General features: G+C 38.9%; 2 protein-coding genes across 3 annotated transcripts; one reads left to right on the top strand and one right to left on the bottom strand.

Annotated features, from left to right (window-relative positions):
* The first annotated feature begins 188 nt into the window (after window positions 1-188).
* LOC106714837 (E3 ubiquitin-protein ligase sina) lies at window positions 189-6,997 on the top strand. Of its 2 annotated transcripts, XM_045678312.1 has the most exons (14): window positions 189-337; window positions 642-743; window positions 942-1,056; window positions 1,412-1,536; window positions 1,696-1,797; window positions 2,597-2,722; window positions 2,884-2,961; window positions 3,038-3,258; window positions 3,358-3,427; window positions 3,508-3,554; window positions 4,714-4,881; window positions 5,215-5,385; window positions 5,614-5,817; window positions 6,313-6,997. In XM_045678312.1, exons 1-14 carry the CDS (start codon window positions 274-276, stop codon window positions 6,541-6,543), a joined length of 1,824 nt encoding a protein of 607 aa, XP_045534268.1. In that variant the 5' UTR covers window positions 189-273; the 3' UTR covers window positions 6,544-6,997. The 2 variants fall into 2 exon arrangements, with proteins under 2 accessions (XP_045534268.1, XP_045534269.1); XM_045678313.1 differs by lacking the exons at window positions 189-337; window positions 642-743 and having other exon boundaries at window positions 983-1,062.
* Window positions 6,998-8,286: 1,289 nt separating this feature from the next.
* Window positions 8,287-15,345, bottom strand: LOC106714743 (importin-13). Its single transcript, XM_014507847.2, has 17 exons — window positions 14,989-15,345; window positions 14,538-14,705; window positions 14,204-14,320; window positions 13,950-14,062; window positions 13,344-13,523; window positions 13,029-13,215; window positions 12,735-12,935; window positions 11,209-11,385; window positions 10,846-11,083; window positions 10,545-10,735; window positions 10,255-10,398; window positions 9,882-10,031; window positions 9,627-9,764; window positions 9,254-9,461; window positions 9,044-9,181; window positions 8,719-8,902; window positions 8,287-8,550 (listed from the first exon to the last, which is right to left on the bottom strand). Exons 1-17 carry the CDS (start codon window positions 15,139-15,141, stop codon window positions 8,430-8,432), a joined length of 2,808 nt encoding a protein of 935 aa, XP_014363333.2. The 5' UTR covers window positions 15,142-15,345; the 3' UTR covers window positions 8,287-8,429.
* Between the last annotated feature and the right edge of the window lie 349 nt (window positions 15,346-15,694).

Below are 15,694 nucleotides of genomic sequence, written 5' to 3'. Positions count from 1 at the left end.
CTTTCTTTTATAAATATATATATTTTTCTTTACTAATATTTTTTATTATTAATTATTTAATATACCTAATATGTAAATGAAATAATCAACATCAACAGCAAAAAAAATGTTTTGGCTCGTTTGTCTGTCATTGTTAGTGTCGTTGGTTAGTGTCATTGTGTTTTTTAAGCTCTTTGGTTTCTGTGTGAAATGTCAATGTTATTGAGTATTATTTTAATCAATAAAAAATAATTCGCTTGCTTTTCTGTTTATTTATCTTTAAGGTTGCTTAAAATGAGCAATAGACAGGAAAATATAAAAAAATCTTTAGGTGCTAGAAGATTCCTTTGGAGTTCGGGTACGAAATTGCATGTTACCTTTTTATTTAACGTATCATGATAATCTTTAATAATATTGCAAACTTGTTATCGATTTACTTAAGTAAGTATTTGTCCTAATAGAAAGGCTGTAATAAGGGCACATTTTAGATTCACGTTCGGAACTACGAATCTAAAATCGCTTGACTTTTCCATTCTGTATTATAATTAATAAAACAAAAGAATTTATGCCATATACTGGGGAATAATTAATAAGATCATACAAACGAACTTTTGTATATCATATTATCCATTGTTATTAACATAGAAACTAATGTTTTTCAGATGATGAAGATAGTGATTCTCAAACGGAAAGTCCTGGTTTTCGTAGAGCAAATACTGATCCTAACCTACATGCAGAAGTTGCAAATGCAAATGAAGATTTAGGTAAATATATCATATGTGTTTGTATGATACATAGATTTTCTGTTTGTACTAACTGGCAAGTCTAAGTGGAATGATTATTATAAATAAATACTTTGTGATGTGGTTGTAAGATAGTGAGGACTAGTTTAAAACTAGTCTACCATTTAAATTGATGTTGAATTACATTTTTTTGAAACTAAACTTTCAATTTCTTTTTAGGAGTGGCCAATTCACCATGTGCGCTCACACAAAGAGCCCCCACAAAACTAGAGAGGGCTCAATTTTTTAAGATGTTAAATAGCCCTGTAAGGGTACCTCCGCGTGGATCTGCACTGTAAATGTATTTTAATATTATTTTACTTTTTTTTTTGAGATTTGCAAAAAAACTTTTCAGTGTTTTTATCATCTTACGGTGTTACAGTATCTGTCTGTCAAACTGACTATTCTATACAACAACTTGACATAAAAACCACACACCTTGGATACTTTACCATATAAAGTAAGGTGAACTAGCATGTTTTTCCTTTGTTGTCTAAAAAGAAAATGTTTTTTAAGTTAGAAGTCTTTTTGATTACCAGCATAACTGTGAATGTAACAACATTGTTTATAGCAATATGAACTGAATATAATTAAGTCAACTTCTAGAAGAGTAATGACTATGATTTTAAATTAAATGTCTATTGTTTTAGAGAATGTTACTATGATGGGCCATCTGAAATCTTTGAGGAATGCAATCCCAGGAATTGTAAAGAAGTTGATTTGAGAAAGATTCTCTCCATCCAGAAATTGAAGCGTAGTATGAGCTCTCGTAATGGTGAGTAATATTAATGAAGTTTGACACTGTGTGTTTTGACTGCATTGCCACTTGTTTTGACACATATTGTCATCTTTCTTATTCAATTTGAAAAAACAGAGACCACAAAATGAGCACATTTAGGGTAATTGGTATCTGTCAGGTTGTTTTTTTTAACAGAGAGGAGCGGACCCTCATCATCAAATGTTATGCCCAATGTTGAGAGAGCAGGCAGGACCGAGGCACCACGGGTACTTATGCCCACCCTTTCTGCGTCAAACAGTATGTTTATTTGTTTATGTTACAAGTTTTCATTATTTATTACTTTATTCCAGAATCTATACAATTAACAACATCTTTTAGTATCTGTAAGAATAGTATCTGTATGAAATATAAAAAAAATCATATCGTGTGAACATGTTGTTGTTGCATTGCTTGTATTGAAAAACTAATATTTTAAAAATTTTGTCTGCACGGCCGCATTTGTTCTGGGTAATCTCAGAATTAGCTCTATATTGTAGGCTACTTTTTTTAAATTATTCTTTGCTGGCGAAGTTGAGGGCGAAGTAATCTTAATATATATAAATCTCGTGTCACAATGTTTGTCCTCAATGGACTCCTAAACCACTTAACCGATTATAATAAAATTCGCACACCATGTGCAGTTCGATCCAACTTGAGAGATAGGATAGTTTAAATCTCAAATTATAGTCGCAATTTTAATTTATTGCTAATTATTTGTCTGTTATTATTTGACAGTCACAATTATCTGTTAACTCCAAATGATTCTAACAGATGTCGATACCTTTCGACTGGGTTGAGTAAGTAATCAATAGATGGCGCTGCTATGGTAAATCTACGAACGTGTCATATAAGCTTTAACTGTGCGCGGACGGAGTCGCGGGCGACAGCTAGTTTTAATATGTATTTAACTTATATAAATTTATACTTTATAAAATGCTAAAAAGTTAACAGAGGAAATTTTGTCTCTAGTTTTAAGTTTTGTCATCTTATTTTTTTATTGCTTAGATGTTGCGAGGGACGTTTTCTTATTACTTCTATGTGGTGTCATGTCACACAGTAATACCTGCGATGTTGGAGCGCGCCCGCTTGCTGGAGGAACCACAGCCGTCCACCAGCTCGCAGTCTGCGCCACCGATGTCACAAAGAAGACTGTTCTCTATGGTCACAGACCAATCTGATAATGGTACTTGATTAATATTTTTTATCACATAAACGCCGCTAACCTATCAACAAGTATTAATTTTAAATTGTGTGCGGATTTTCGAATCGGATTTAGTTACAAAGAATTCCAAATAAACCAATTCATTTAATAAATATGTATCTAAATAGTCAGATTTTTTTTAGATCTAGATCAGCAGGAGATGGACACGTCTATGAATGCTGAAAATGACACTGAGAATGTGGAGGCGGAAAATGTCGATGGTAAGTTAAGTTAAACATACTAGCAACAGTATTAATTAGGAAATGTTGTATTCTATTCTTTACTTTGTGCCGTCAGAAGACAATGTTTTGGGGTCGCAAATGAAGCAGGAGACGAGGGATGTGAGGGAGGTGTGGGAGGGGGAAGCTGACGGAGAAGCGGACGGCGATGGGGACGGGGAGGGAGACGGGGACGGGGAAGGGGAGCCGGAGGTGGAAGAGGAGATCGACGTGGGAAACGAAGAGCGCCCGCAGCCGCCCCCTAGCGCCAACAATGAAGCACAAACTGCCGCGGTCAATGTATGTATCGTCACACTAAAGAGAATACAAATCAAATGTATTGTTGTTTTAAAAATCCAAATTTAATTTTAGTATTAAAGTACTCACAATTATTGACAGCCTACCCAGCGCTCGGTACAGACGCAGGTCGCAGAGAATAATACCCAGGCCCGGAAAAGAAGAAGGGAGAGTAAGAAAATCTTACCAAAATATGTATTTTTCTAGGTAACAAAATTAACATGATCAAAAAAAAATCAATTTTTGTTCCAGGCCAAGAAGGTAGCTACATTACGTACACAGTGCAGGAGTTCAATCAGGTTAGTGTTTACATGTGTAAACTTTTACTAATTTCCACTATTCGAAATCTCTATTTCATCAATACATAGTATAAAACAAAGTCGCTTTCGCTGTATGTCCGTATGTATGCTTAGATCTTTAAAACTACGCAACGGATTTTGACGCGGTTTTTTTTAATAGATAGAGTGATTCTTAAGGAAGGTTTGTATGTATAATAAATGCATAATATAGTAGAGAAACACTGATAAATTTAAAGGTTTCTAATGTGATGTCGTAAATAAGCACGTTTTTTTGCGCTTATATTGCAAACGCTGGCTGAACCCTACGAGATAGACCAAAATAATGTACTACAGTATTGTTCACCTTAAAAAGTTCAACAAAAAAGTCCGCGATGGTATATGTCTATCTCTTAGGGATAACCCAGCATAACCATTTTTATTTTGTGATTTTAAACAATACAGCATTAATCCTTATCCATTTAAGTACCTTAAATAAATTGTGCATTTATTATAGAAAGTAGGTTGTCCTGTTATTTTATTAAGAAATCTGAATCCTCCTAAGCTCTGCAATGGCTCACGTTTGCTGGTAAAATCTCTAAAAAAATTCATAATAGAGTGCACAATACTCACCGGATGTGGTACCGGAGAAGATGTACTAATTCCCCGAATTCCTCTGATACCATCAGATTTATCGTTCCAATTTAAACGCCTACAATTTCCGGTAAAGATTTTGCAATGACCATTAATAAATCGCAGGGTCAAACTTTTAACGTTGCAGGATTAGACTTGAGTGTTGAGTGTTTTTCACATGGCCAATTATATGTCGCGCTGTCAAGAGTAACGTCTAAGCAAAACATGTTTGTATTGGCTAATGACAAAAAAGCTGTGAACGTTGTGTATAAGGACATTCTATAGTAGGTATATTTTGCATTGCACCCGTGCGAAGCCGGGGCGGGTCGCTAGTTAACTATAAATCTTTACTTTCCTTAAAATTCGTTTAAAGCAATTAGTTACCGTAATCCTCTGATATTGGATAATACTCTCCGTATTAGACTTCTTAGTACCTTAACTCTGTCGCACAAAGCATCATGAGTAGCGTGTGACAGAGAGAACGCTCCACGAATGCGATTGCTGCATACCCCTTTGTGTCGGAGGCGTGAGTATTGTCGTTGTGTGCTAGTGCCTGCTGCGGCTGCTGGAGTGTCCGGTGTGCCTGGAGTGGATGGAGCCCCCGATGTCTCAGTGCCGGCGCGGGCACCTCGTGTGCAGCCGCTGCCGCGCTCGCCTCACCGCCTGCCCCGTCTGCCGCATCTCATTCTCCTCCGTCAGGAACCGCGCCATGGAAGGGGTACGTTTATACTCTATTTATTTAATTATCCTTGTTAAAGTACGACTTAAGTCAGCTTCGCTCAGTTATAACTTTGACACAGCCAATTTTATAAGCTGTTAATTTTTTTTATTGCTTTGTAGGATCAGTTTAATTTAATAGTTTATTTTTATTCGAAAAAAAAATATTATTCAAGTGTTGGTATTGTTAAAAAAATCGCTTTTCTACTTATATTAGTATTTTGATGCGTTATTTAGTGACCAGTTTTGTTTGATTAAACTGTTGTCGTTTTAATGTCTCGATTTGTTCGCGTATCTTTCGATAGTTATGTTTAGTGTATGTTATGTGTTGCAGGTGGCCGAGCTGCTGCACTACCCGTGCCGACACGGATGCGGGCGAGGACCGCGACTGCGCCGGCGCGAGGCGCACGAGGCCAACTGCGCCGCACGACGCTACGCCTGCTTCGCCCCTGACTGCGCAGACCGCCCTCTGCTGCCGCTCAAAGATCTCTACACACACATGCGGGTATAACACATATCTCATACCACAATTAAGATATCCGATATAATTAAAAATTCACGTTCATGTAGTAAAATATTATTCGATCTCCTAATATTTTAAAATTTCAAGGTCATTATTGCTCATTAACAAACTACTCGCTGTATCATCCGATTATGTGCCAATGTAAGAAAAAATTCTGATGATATTATATGTTTTAAAAGGGTAAATAATGTTCGATACCGTTTATTATAGTACAAGCACCCTTCAATGCTGAAGATCGGCAAGAGGCAACGTTTCTCTGTGAAGACGAGCAGCGAGGCGCACGAGATGTGGCTGGTGTGTGCGGATGGTGAGCTGTTCCAGCTGCGCGTGGACGTGGACACTCGCACCTGCGGCCTGCTCGTGCACGTCACATACGTTGGCCCCAAGTGCAACGCCGCCAACTTCGCATACCAGGCATGGAATATTTCATACAACATGTCTCTTTGAAGCCTATAATATGACAACACTAAAAAGTTATGGTATCCCTTTTTGCACACCCATAGTAGTTACGTCTTAAAATTCATCCGGTAAACAATAAAACATGTTGGACAAATGTGTTTGGCCAAGTCATATACTCGTCAAGTAGTTCGACAAACATTACAGTTTGACAGAAAGCTCGATCGCTTGCAATGTGCCTAGTACGAGTATTTGTTACCATCGCCATCGTATTTCATTGAAAAAAATTGTGCAGGGCCTTTAGTACACCAAAAATCTTATACTAATTTTGACATAGTTGATGATGATACGAAGGCGATTGTGACGAATATTGGTGCTAAGCCCGCAGGGCGTTTGATTGCGATCGACCAATGTTGCCATATGCAGGCTTTCGATTTTTACTATTGTCTATCCTTTGCAGAAATATCCAATTTAGAATATATTTTTTGTAAATAATAATGGTATTTGTGGCAGGTGACGGTGGAGGGTCGACACGAACGTAAAATAGTGTACTCTAGAGAGACGCACAGCGACTTGGAGAACACGTCGCTGGCCATCTCGCGCCAGGACTGCTTCTACCTCGGCTTCAAGCAGGCCCACAACTTCATCCGCGTCGAGAACCACAGCCCGGTGGAGAGGTTCATCGATTTCTGTATTGAAGTTATGTGTCTTAATACACCAGAAAATGAGGAATCTTCAAATTAATTGTATGTTAGTAGAAAATTAAACTTTCTACCGTAAATTAAATGTTAGCAAAAACTAGGATTCTTAATCGACTTCATTGTCCTGGTATTGTAACCTGAAGAGATGAACATAGAGCAAATCTATCTCATTTTAATGCAGAATTTGGTTCACAAAAAGATCAGTTGCTTGAATTGTTTTAGTTTAAATTTTCCTTTTAAATTTACTTCTTAAATTTTAAACCTTGTCTTTGTACCTTCTAAATAAGGTAGAAAGAAATAGACAGGTATTCATCAAATTCGCCTGTTAAAATACAACCATTAAGTCTTGTTACCATAAAGGTGTAAACAGGGCTGTTTTGTCGAAGCTGCTCTTATACGTGTCATAGATCTGTCTTAATTCATGTGATATAATTTAAAATCCAACATTCCTCAGTTGCGAGACTGAAATAATGAGTGATTAATTTAACCAATTTAATAATCCCTAACTTAATTTAAGATTATTTTTTTTTAGTTTTTCTTTATGTTTACTTTTTAAGATTCTGACTTGATTTTGTTATGATATTGTTAAAATTTAATTCTTATAATACAATTGACATTTATTTATATTTAAAATGTTTTGTATGTCTTTAGATATTGTACTAAATTTGTGGTTATTTTTTTTATTTCATTAAAACCATTATTTATAATATTCATCTAGATTGTAATTATAAGTCTACATTAGTATTGTAAGTTCCACTTCGTCATAATTGTAATGTTAAAAAATAATAAAACCAGTCAAAATACTAAATCGTGTATTTTTTAACCAAATTTAAAAATATTTACAATTAAAATTAGACTTAAATTTATGTTTTTTTACAAACAAAATTTGCGTCCACTTTTGTCGTATTGCAATCAATGACACCACACATCGACCTTTGTGGAGCTTTATCTCTGACACAAAGTAGCAAATGTCACATTGACATTGTGCCATAGAGATAACGCTCTATAAAAAGAACATAGCGAAATTTCTTCTCTTTTCATAGTTTTAACTTTTCAACATACTTTAGGTTAATCACTTGTCTTTCCGGCACCGAAACCGTTTCCGATTGAGCGGGATAAAGATTACATTTGTAAAAAAAAAAAATTGAGAGGTGTCGAGGGACACCCGGATGGAACGAAGTTCCTTTCAATTAATTAGTGAAGGAACCAATGTTTATTCTATGAATCTATCCTTTTATTTCTATGAATTTTCGTTATATATTGTCACGTAGTTGCCATGGTGATATAGCAAAGTGTCGTGACAACTTTTCATAAGAATTTTTTCCGTCTAGCCCCCTTTCACAACGCGCGATAAGGAACTTTGTTCCAAAAACGTTGTCATTCTCGCCATCAGACTTATTGAAATGTTTTATGCTGATGTTTGTCAGATTTATGAATCAACAGAGAAAATGTCAATTATAAAAAAATACTTATGACATTATAATAAATTAATCCCGTATATTTTTTACAGTATAGCTTAGTTTTTATATTCCTGGTCGGGCTATACACAGATATAATAAAATATCGTTAGATTTCATCGCAACTGTTTTAGTAAAATACCATATATCTATAATTATACAATTAAATTAACACAAGTTTTTGGATCGCACTATTTTACACTACTTTTAATTATGTACCAAAATAATCTAATTATCATATACGAAAATAAATACTCCCTTATAAATACAAATTGTTACAGTTAGACATAAAATCATTATAAATAACATCACAAATCCTTATATGCCATGTCTTATTTACATATGATATAATACGCCATTCGATGATCACAGATTTTTGGCATTTATATCAACAAGAGATCTTATAAAAGGGCTCACATTTCAATACTGGAAAGTACTGAAACGTCAAAAACAGTTTGAATAAGTCAATATTCTATGCTACAAGTTGTTTGGATGCGATAGTCTGTCGCGCGTACTCAGTGCCGACGAGACCGCGACACACCAGAGAGAACTCCTGCGCCGCTTCGAAAACTATTCGCCTGTTATTCCTCTCTCTAAAACAAATGGAAATAACTTGTAAGAAAACTATTTTATTCAATTAACTGACAGTCACAGAAATCTTATTAGTTTGGTTAACTGAACGGTTAAGGAAATTCAATATATGATTCCGGGTTCTGTTTGTCACATTAATATATAAAAAAAGCAATAAAACATGTATTTACTTAAGTACAGCTGTGATGAACTTCTGTTTGTGTGAGCGCGTGGCGTGGTGCGAGGGGAAACCGTCGACGTCGAGTGCTGCGTGGAGCCAGGCACGCAGCCCCGCCCCCGCCCCCCACTCAGCGCGGTTCAAAGCCAGCAGCAGCTCAGATAGCGCTGACACCTGCGCTCGCGGCGACGCACCGCCTGACAAACATACCATAATACAATTAGGATTAACCGAGAAAATAAGCAAGCTCTGAACACTTAATTCCCTTCTTATGACCAAAAAATTACAAGTTAATAAAGATATTTTTTTTTAATTGAAAAAATTTAGTAGATAGTTACCGATGCAGCAGATCGCGGCGGCTGTGAGCGCGGGCGCGTGTGGTAGGAGGGGGGCGGGCTGGCGCGCCGCTAGCGCTATCAGCCAGGTGCACGCGCCTCGCGCCGTCGCCGCGTCCCAAACAGTAACACACCGACATGCTGAAAACAAACATTAGAAATCGTTAAAATAAGTAAAACCATATAACATTAAGGTTTCCTGCCAACACTCACCGAGTTCAACAAGTTGTGATAGCAAATCTTCGATCCAGTGCAAACAGTCGGGCATCTTCTTGGTGAGGGTGGCGAGTGTGAGGAAGAGCTGCGAGGTGAGCTCGGGGTCCGCGCGCACATCCGCCGCCGCGCGCGCCGCACTCGCAGACACACACGCACGCAAAACACGCCCCGCCTCCGACCACGTGTCGTACGATATCAACATTATCTAACATAAACAACATTATTCATTAACCCAACATCTCTTTATAATTCACTTATCAATACTAATATTTATTGTTGACATAAAAAGTTGTTCTTGATAAAAAAAATCACAGCCTCATTTTCCTTCACAAGTACAGTTGCTAACAAAACATGAGAGTAATGCACTAACCAAGTTAAGTACGACCAGTCCGGGCGCGCAGGGCTGCGTGTGGAAGCCGGCCACCGCGAGCTCGGCCACCTGCGGCATGTGCGGCAGACTTGCATCCAGCAGCGACGACAGCGCCTGGTCCAGCACCTTGTACATCGCCTGTGAATCGTTTATTTAAAAAAAAATACAAATATTTCTAAATGTAACTTATAAGACATCTGTGGCATAGCAGCTTGTTCTAGTCTTGATGTGTCTGTGATTACACAGGCTACATACCTCAAGGAGGTCTGCGTGATGCGCGAAGTGCGCAAGCGCGGGCAGCAGCGCCTGGAAGAGTTCGCCGGCGAGCGCGGGCGCGGCCACCAGCGCGGTCAGTAGCGCCGCGCCGCACTCCGCCGCAGTACGCGCGCGCACTCCCTCCGCCGCCTGCACACATACACATGATATGAAGCACCAAAACAAAAAAAGCAACACTGACAACAGTTAGAGATGTATTTTCAATTTTTTGCAGGTTAAGGATGAAGTAGATAACAAGAAGAGATGGAGAAAGTGGAAGTGGAATCTTGACGGGAAATAAAATGTAGAAATATCTTTATTTCAAGCCTATTCAAGTTAAATTCAATTAAATATTGTCCTTAGGCGTAATCACCTGTGCGCGCAGGTCCACGAGCAACGACTGTGCCAACTTCTGCAGGAGAGGTGCGGCGACGTCGAGCGGGGCAGCAGCCAGCGCCGCGCCCGCAGCGCCCGCCAGCTGCCGCCGCACGAAGCTGTCACATCGGACCATCCCATTCTACATTCAAACACAAAACTACATTTAGGTTCTGCCTCTGATTATCAATTATTCATAGAATGCGGCAGTTCATTACTCCAATTTAGTAAAAATTACAGAGATAGGAATTGTTCCCTGGCTCTGTCTTCTACATATGCTGCGTGTACCTGCGTTGCATTGACAATATCCTCGGCCATGGAGGCGGCGAGCGCATCGCACTCGGTGCACAGTTTGCGCAGCGCGTGCGCAGCGCGAGCCGGCGACCGCTGCAATGCCGCGCCCGCCGCCAGGATGCTCTGCCGCGCCAGCTCCACCTCCTCCGCACTGCTCGAGTTGCTCATCCACGTTGAGTAACCTCCTATCATAGATAGTCAACATTTATATTAATCGGAATTCGCGGAAATAGGTGACTTTGGTTTAGTCGTATACTAAATTGTATAAAGTTAAAAAAATAAACAGGCAATATACCAAGGCAGTCGAGCGCCGTCTCTAGCAGGTTCTTGTTGTTGGCGGTGTTTGCGGCGCGCACGGCGTGTCGCAGCAGCGTGCCGATGGGGGGAGTTACCGCCTGCTTTGTGAGGCGGATCTCGCCCACCGCCAAGAAGGCGAACAGCACCGCCTCCTGTCGCTCCTCGCTGCCGCCCACCGGGTACGCCTCCTCCAACACCTTCCAGATGCTGTCGTCTAGCACGCAGAAGCAGTACGTCTGTCGCAGACGAAAGTTACCATCAGAAGTTTTTAAGGGAAAATCTTAGTTACGCAAGTCATCTTCAAGAGTAATAAAAAGAGAGAAGAATATGAGATTGTTTAAGAAAATAAAAAGAAACTTACAATGGTATCACTTATATCTTGCCTGTAGCAGCGCAGCAGTTCGCGGTCGTCCTGCGAGAGGGCGCTGTCGGCGGGCACCTCGGCCTTCGCCACCAGCGAGAGCAGCAGCCGCGAGAACACATCCAGCCACACCGGGTGCATCTTGCGCTTGCTGTCCAACGTGTTCGATATCTCGTCCTGGATTATACAACTAAACACTAGTTAATTATCTAGTTTATTAATCTTACTAATACAAATGCGAATGTTTAGATGGATGTTTGTTTGAAGATATCTCCAGAAGGATGTAACAAATCTCGATGAAATTTGGCAATTGAGCTTTTTTAATTCTGCGCGGACGGAGTCGCTGTCGACAGCTAGTACAAAATAAATTTATTCATACTAAGATTGTAAACATAGACGCGAGGAATCAACCATAAGTATCATTCGATGTTATTTTTAACACATTTTTACTAGTGGTTTCCGCAAGTGCGGAAGTTCCGCGCGCTTTTCAACATCCGTTTCTGCTTCTGTTTCCGCAACTTTTATAACGGAGATAAAACGGAACTTTATGACGGCTAAGAGATCCAAATGCGCGGCGCGAGACGAGCAGTCCGTGCGCGGCCTGTCGGCACTTGTCGCATTTGTTTGTTTACGTACTTTTTCGTGAATTTAAGCGCGTAACATTTTCTGCTGCTGATTGAAACAATCAGTTTCTCTTGCTGGAGTAAACTGTCTAGTTGTTGTCCATATAAAATTTGACAACTGGCAAAATGTGACTATTTCATACTTACGAGTTATTAAATGTACTTTTGAATAAGTGATAACCATGTAATATATCATCATCATTATTATTATCATCAGCTCACTATACATCCCCACTGAGGGGTTCGGAGCCTACCCCAAATTAGGGGTGACTAGGCCATAGGCCCAGAGCGGGTTAACGGGTCATTGAACTTTTTCTCAGATATGTGCAACATCACTATGTTTTCCTTCACCGTAAGAACGTCGGAAATGTACATATGTAAATCGAAAAACATATTGGTACATGGCGGGATTCGAACCCAGACCCTGCAGATTGCAAGTCAAGTGCCACGAGCCACCGACGCCTAATAATTATATCTTTTTCTAATCTAGATTTGGTGTATTTGATACAAAAAATATTTGTAAATAGGTTTTTTTTAATATTATTTACACTTCTGTTTCCGCATCCGTTTCCGTTTCTGCTAAAATTTATTTTTGACATCTGTTTCCGTTTCTGGTTCCGCTAAGACACTTCCGTTGCATCACTAATTTTTACACAATAAAAATTTTATGACATTAAAGTAAAGTATAGTTGATTGAAATAATTAAAATAGAGGCGAACAGCAAATAAACAGCAAATACAGCATAAACCGAGGAGTATATAATTAACATGATGTTTCCAAAACCATTCTACGGCTCCTATATTTTATACCAAAACTAGATTTTTTAATCGTCTATAGCTTCATTCTACCACACAACAAAGATATTCATCTCTTTAAAGACAAGTGAAAGTATATGTTATTCACCTGCAGCGTGTACCAGAAGCTGAAGACGAAGTGTGAGCGCGTCTCGTGCAGCGGGTAGTGTCCTGGCGCTGACTGCGCCGCCAGCAGCAGCTCCAGCGCTTGTCGCGGCGCGCGCTCCTCCGCCACCACACCGCGCACCACCTGCCGCGAGTGGCAGTCAGCCACCGACACCAGGCACGTTATCACCGCTGACAGCAACTCCTGACAATTCACAAAAGTCAAATTTCCCATAACAAAATCGCCTTCGCATCCCTCATTCACAGTTAAAAGACATGACTTTGTCACATAGATTACCTCGTTGATAGAATTGGGTACGTTGTCTCTAGCGAGCACGCGCTCGGCGAGCTGCAAGAGGTCAGCGAGCACCTGCTCCGCGGCGACGGGGCGGCGCAGTGAGCCCGCGCCCCCGCCCGCCGCGCGCACCGCGCTCAGAGCTGACTCGCACGCCTCCAGCGCGATGTCGCTCACTGCTTCGTAACATCTGCATCAAACAACACCACTGTACCTCTTTACAGATTCTTTACAGATTGCAGATTTTTTTATGTTCGCGTGTGTAGCTCTAGTAAAATATAATAACCTATGAGTGGGAATTGTATTATTCATACTTACGAGTACAGAACATGTACGACAGTCAGCAACGCCCTGCACAGTGGAGCGAAGTCCGGCACGCTGGTGGTAGTGTAGGCCATGCAGTCACCACAGGCCATGGTCAGCCAGCTGCCGGCGCACGCCGCCACATTCAGCCAAGTCTTAACTGTTTCGTCACAGGGAGGACCCTTACTGTAATCACTGATACCACACACTAAAATTACTTATTAATTTCTATAAATATTAAATCTACACCACTACTTAACATAACATAGTTTTTAATATGCTTTCAAACCATAGACTAACTTTAAGGTTCATCAGGCACACAAAGATGTTTTTTTTGCGACTGAGTTATCATTGTTTGCCTTGAAGAACCATTTACAGCTTCAACAGGCGTGAGGTGGCCGGGCACAGATGGTGCTTAGCCTAAACCACATTTAAACAAAAATGAGACCTCCGGAGGCCTTTTCTTGGGATAAATTCCTTCAGTGTTGTCATTTGCAATACAAAATGACATTTAAAAAATCGACTCTTAATTTGACATAAAACTTGTGTGAAACACTCCGTCTATTATATCTATGATTTAAACATTATGTAATTGTGGCATAAAAAGCGTATAATACTCACTTATATGCAGACTGCAGATAGCGAAGCATATCATCCAAAACTGCGGGACAGGCGTGAAGTAACGCATTTTGATTTTTTGTTCGAAGTGCTGTTCCCATTGTCATACTATTATACTGCAATAAAGAATTATATGAATTTGTTTTAAATATAATCAAGAATCTCTTATATATTATTAATATTTAATAAACATATTTTCACTCACACATGCCTAGAAAAAGTTTTGAATAAAAATGATTTCTTTAAAAAGGTTTTACCTCTTCAGGTATCACAGTTAATACTTCAAGTAGCAAAGAAGTATTTTCTACATTTGACAGAGGTCTTAGTGTTGATGCTAGATCTGTTGCTCCCAATTGTAGTATAACTGCAGCTAACTAAAAAAAAAACAATGCAACCATCTATAATTTGAAACATACATTGATCCAAATATAGAGTTAAAATAAAAATTAAAAAATTATTCTCAGAACATGTCTTATTATGATAATACTTAAATAATTTAGTTTTTAATACTAAACATTTTATACTGATTCACATTACACATTTAGACTAATTCCATCTTAACAACTGAAATTGATTTTAAAAACAACTCACACTAATACACAATCTGTTGGTTACAATCTTTGGACCTTGGGAATATGAAGTAACAGCTTGTAGTATTTTTTCCTTCAACTCTTCATAGCTTTCTGGTGGTACCTCATTCCAACAGCGCAGGATTTTGGTGTGCAAAGTTGTTGCAGCATAAAATTGTATTTCTGTACCCTAAAACAACATTATCACAATTAGCATGACAATACATAAAACTCACGAGTTTAGCATTTTGCATTCCATTGATATATATAGATATACTATGAAATTATTTTTGTACATTATAGCATATACCGATTCATGTTAAATTATTGATCTTAAATTTGCAATTTGTCAATGGCAAAAGTAAAATTAGTAGTTTCGTGCAGGTTTTTTGATGAAATCTAGAATGTAATATACATATATACACATATGTATCATCATACAAGAATAAATACACTAGAAACACAACATGTACCTTATGAGGCTGAAGTAATTCCCAAACAAAGTTCCATGCTTCTGGAGCTCGCTGAGCTGTTGTAAGCCAGGTGTGTGCATTAGTTTTCTCGGTCTGTTCTCCATTATAAAACACATTGACTGCATATTCTAAATTTTGTGCTGTATACTCCATTATGTAGAAGTAAAAGAATTGCTCTAAAGCAAAATGATATTAGTAACCTTGTTCTTTCTCTACCAATGTCTTATACCATTTATGTTTTGTTTTAGTATTATCACATCTATGGTATAATTAGATTTTATTACAGGTGTGAATTATGGAAGAATACTCCATTCACATCGTACTATAGCCACAAGTAAAATGTTAGACCACTTTCGATTTGACAGTAAGACAGTGACAGTTGGTGACACTAGATAAAATGACAGATTTCATTTTACCAAAAAGCAAAGACAATCATTAAGGTGATGGTGTTTGGTTAGATAGACCACTCAATCATTAATTTTCAGACACTGTGATTGGATCCTCACGTGATTCACCCAAAAAATTTTCTCTTCTTCTTCCATTTCTTTCGTACCACGATAATCTATTGATCAACAGAACCAGTCGCGTTTCGTCTCGTTTACTTCATCAATTACGACCCGCGACTCATGATGTGACCCGTATGACCCGAGAAAAGCGTAATCGAGTCTTTTGAACCTGAACACCATACAAATGGGTGTGATCGATC

The sequence above is a fragment of the Papilio machaon genome, chromosome 6 (genome assembly GCF_912999745.1).
Source record: "Papilio machaon chromosome 6, ilPapMach1.1, whole genome shotgun sequence".
NCBI classification, from domain to species: Eukaryota; Metazoa; Arthropoda; class Insecta; order Lepidoptera; family Papilionidae; genus Papilio; species Papilio machaon.
The sequence above is the reverse complement of the archived record's forward strand: the minus strand, read 5'-3'. Positions and strand labels throughout refer to the sequence as shown.

Bases quoted from the DNA above. Each gene is read 5' to 3' on its own strand.
- LOC106714837 (XM_045678312.1), top strand. From the start codon at position 274: ATGAGCAATAGACAGGAAAATATAAAAAAATCTTTAGGTGCTAGAAGA. The intron at 5,386-5,613 runs GTATAACACATA...CGTTTATTATAG, and splicing joins ATCTCTACACACACATGCGG to TACAAGCACCCTTCAATGCT. The intron at 5,818-6,312 runs GCATGGAATATT...TATTTGTGGCAG, and splicing joins CCGCCAACTTCGCATACCAG to GTGACGGTGGAGGGTCGACA.
- LOC106714743 (XM_014507847.2), bottom strand. From the start codon at position 15,141: ATGGAGTATACAGCACAAAATTTAGAATATGCAGTCAATGTGTTTTAT. The intron at 14,321-14,537 runs GTGAGTTGTTTT...TTTTTTTTTTAG, and splicing joins CCAACAGATTGTGTATTAGT to TTAGCTGCAGTTATACTACA. The intron at 10,032-10,254 runs GTGATTACGCCT...GTATGTGTGCAG, and splicing joins TCGTGGACCTGCGCGCACAG to GCGGCGGAGGGAGTGCGCGC.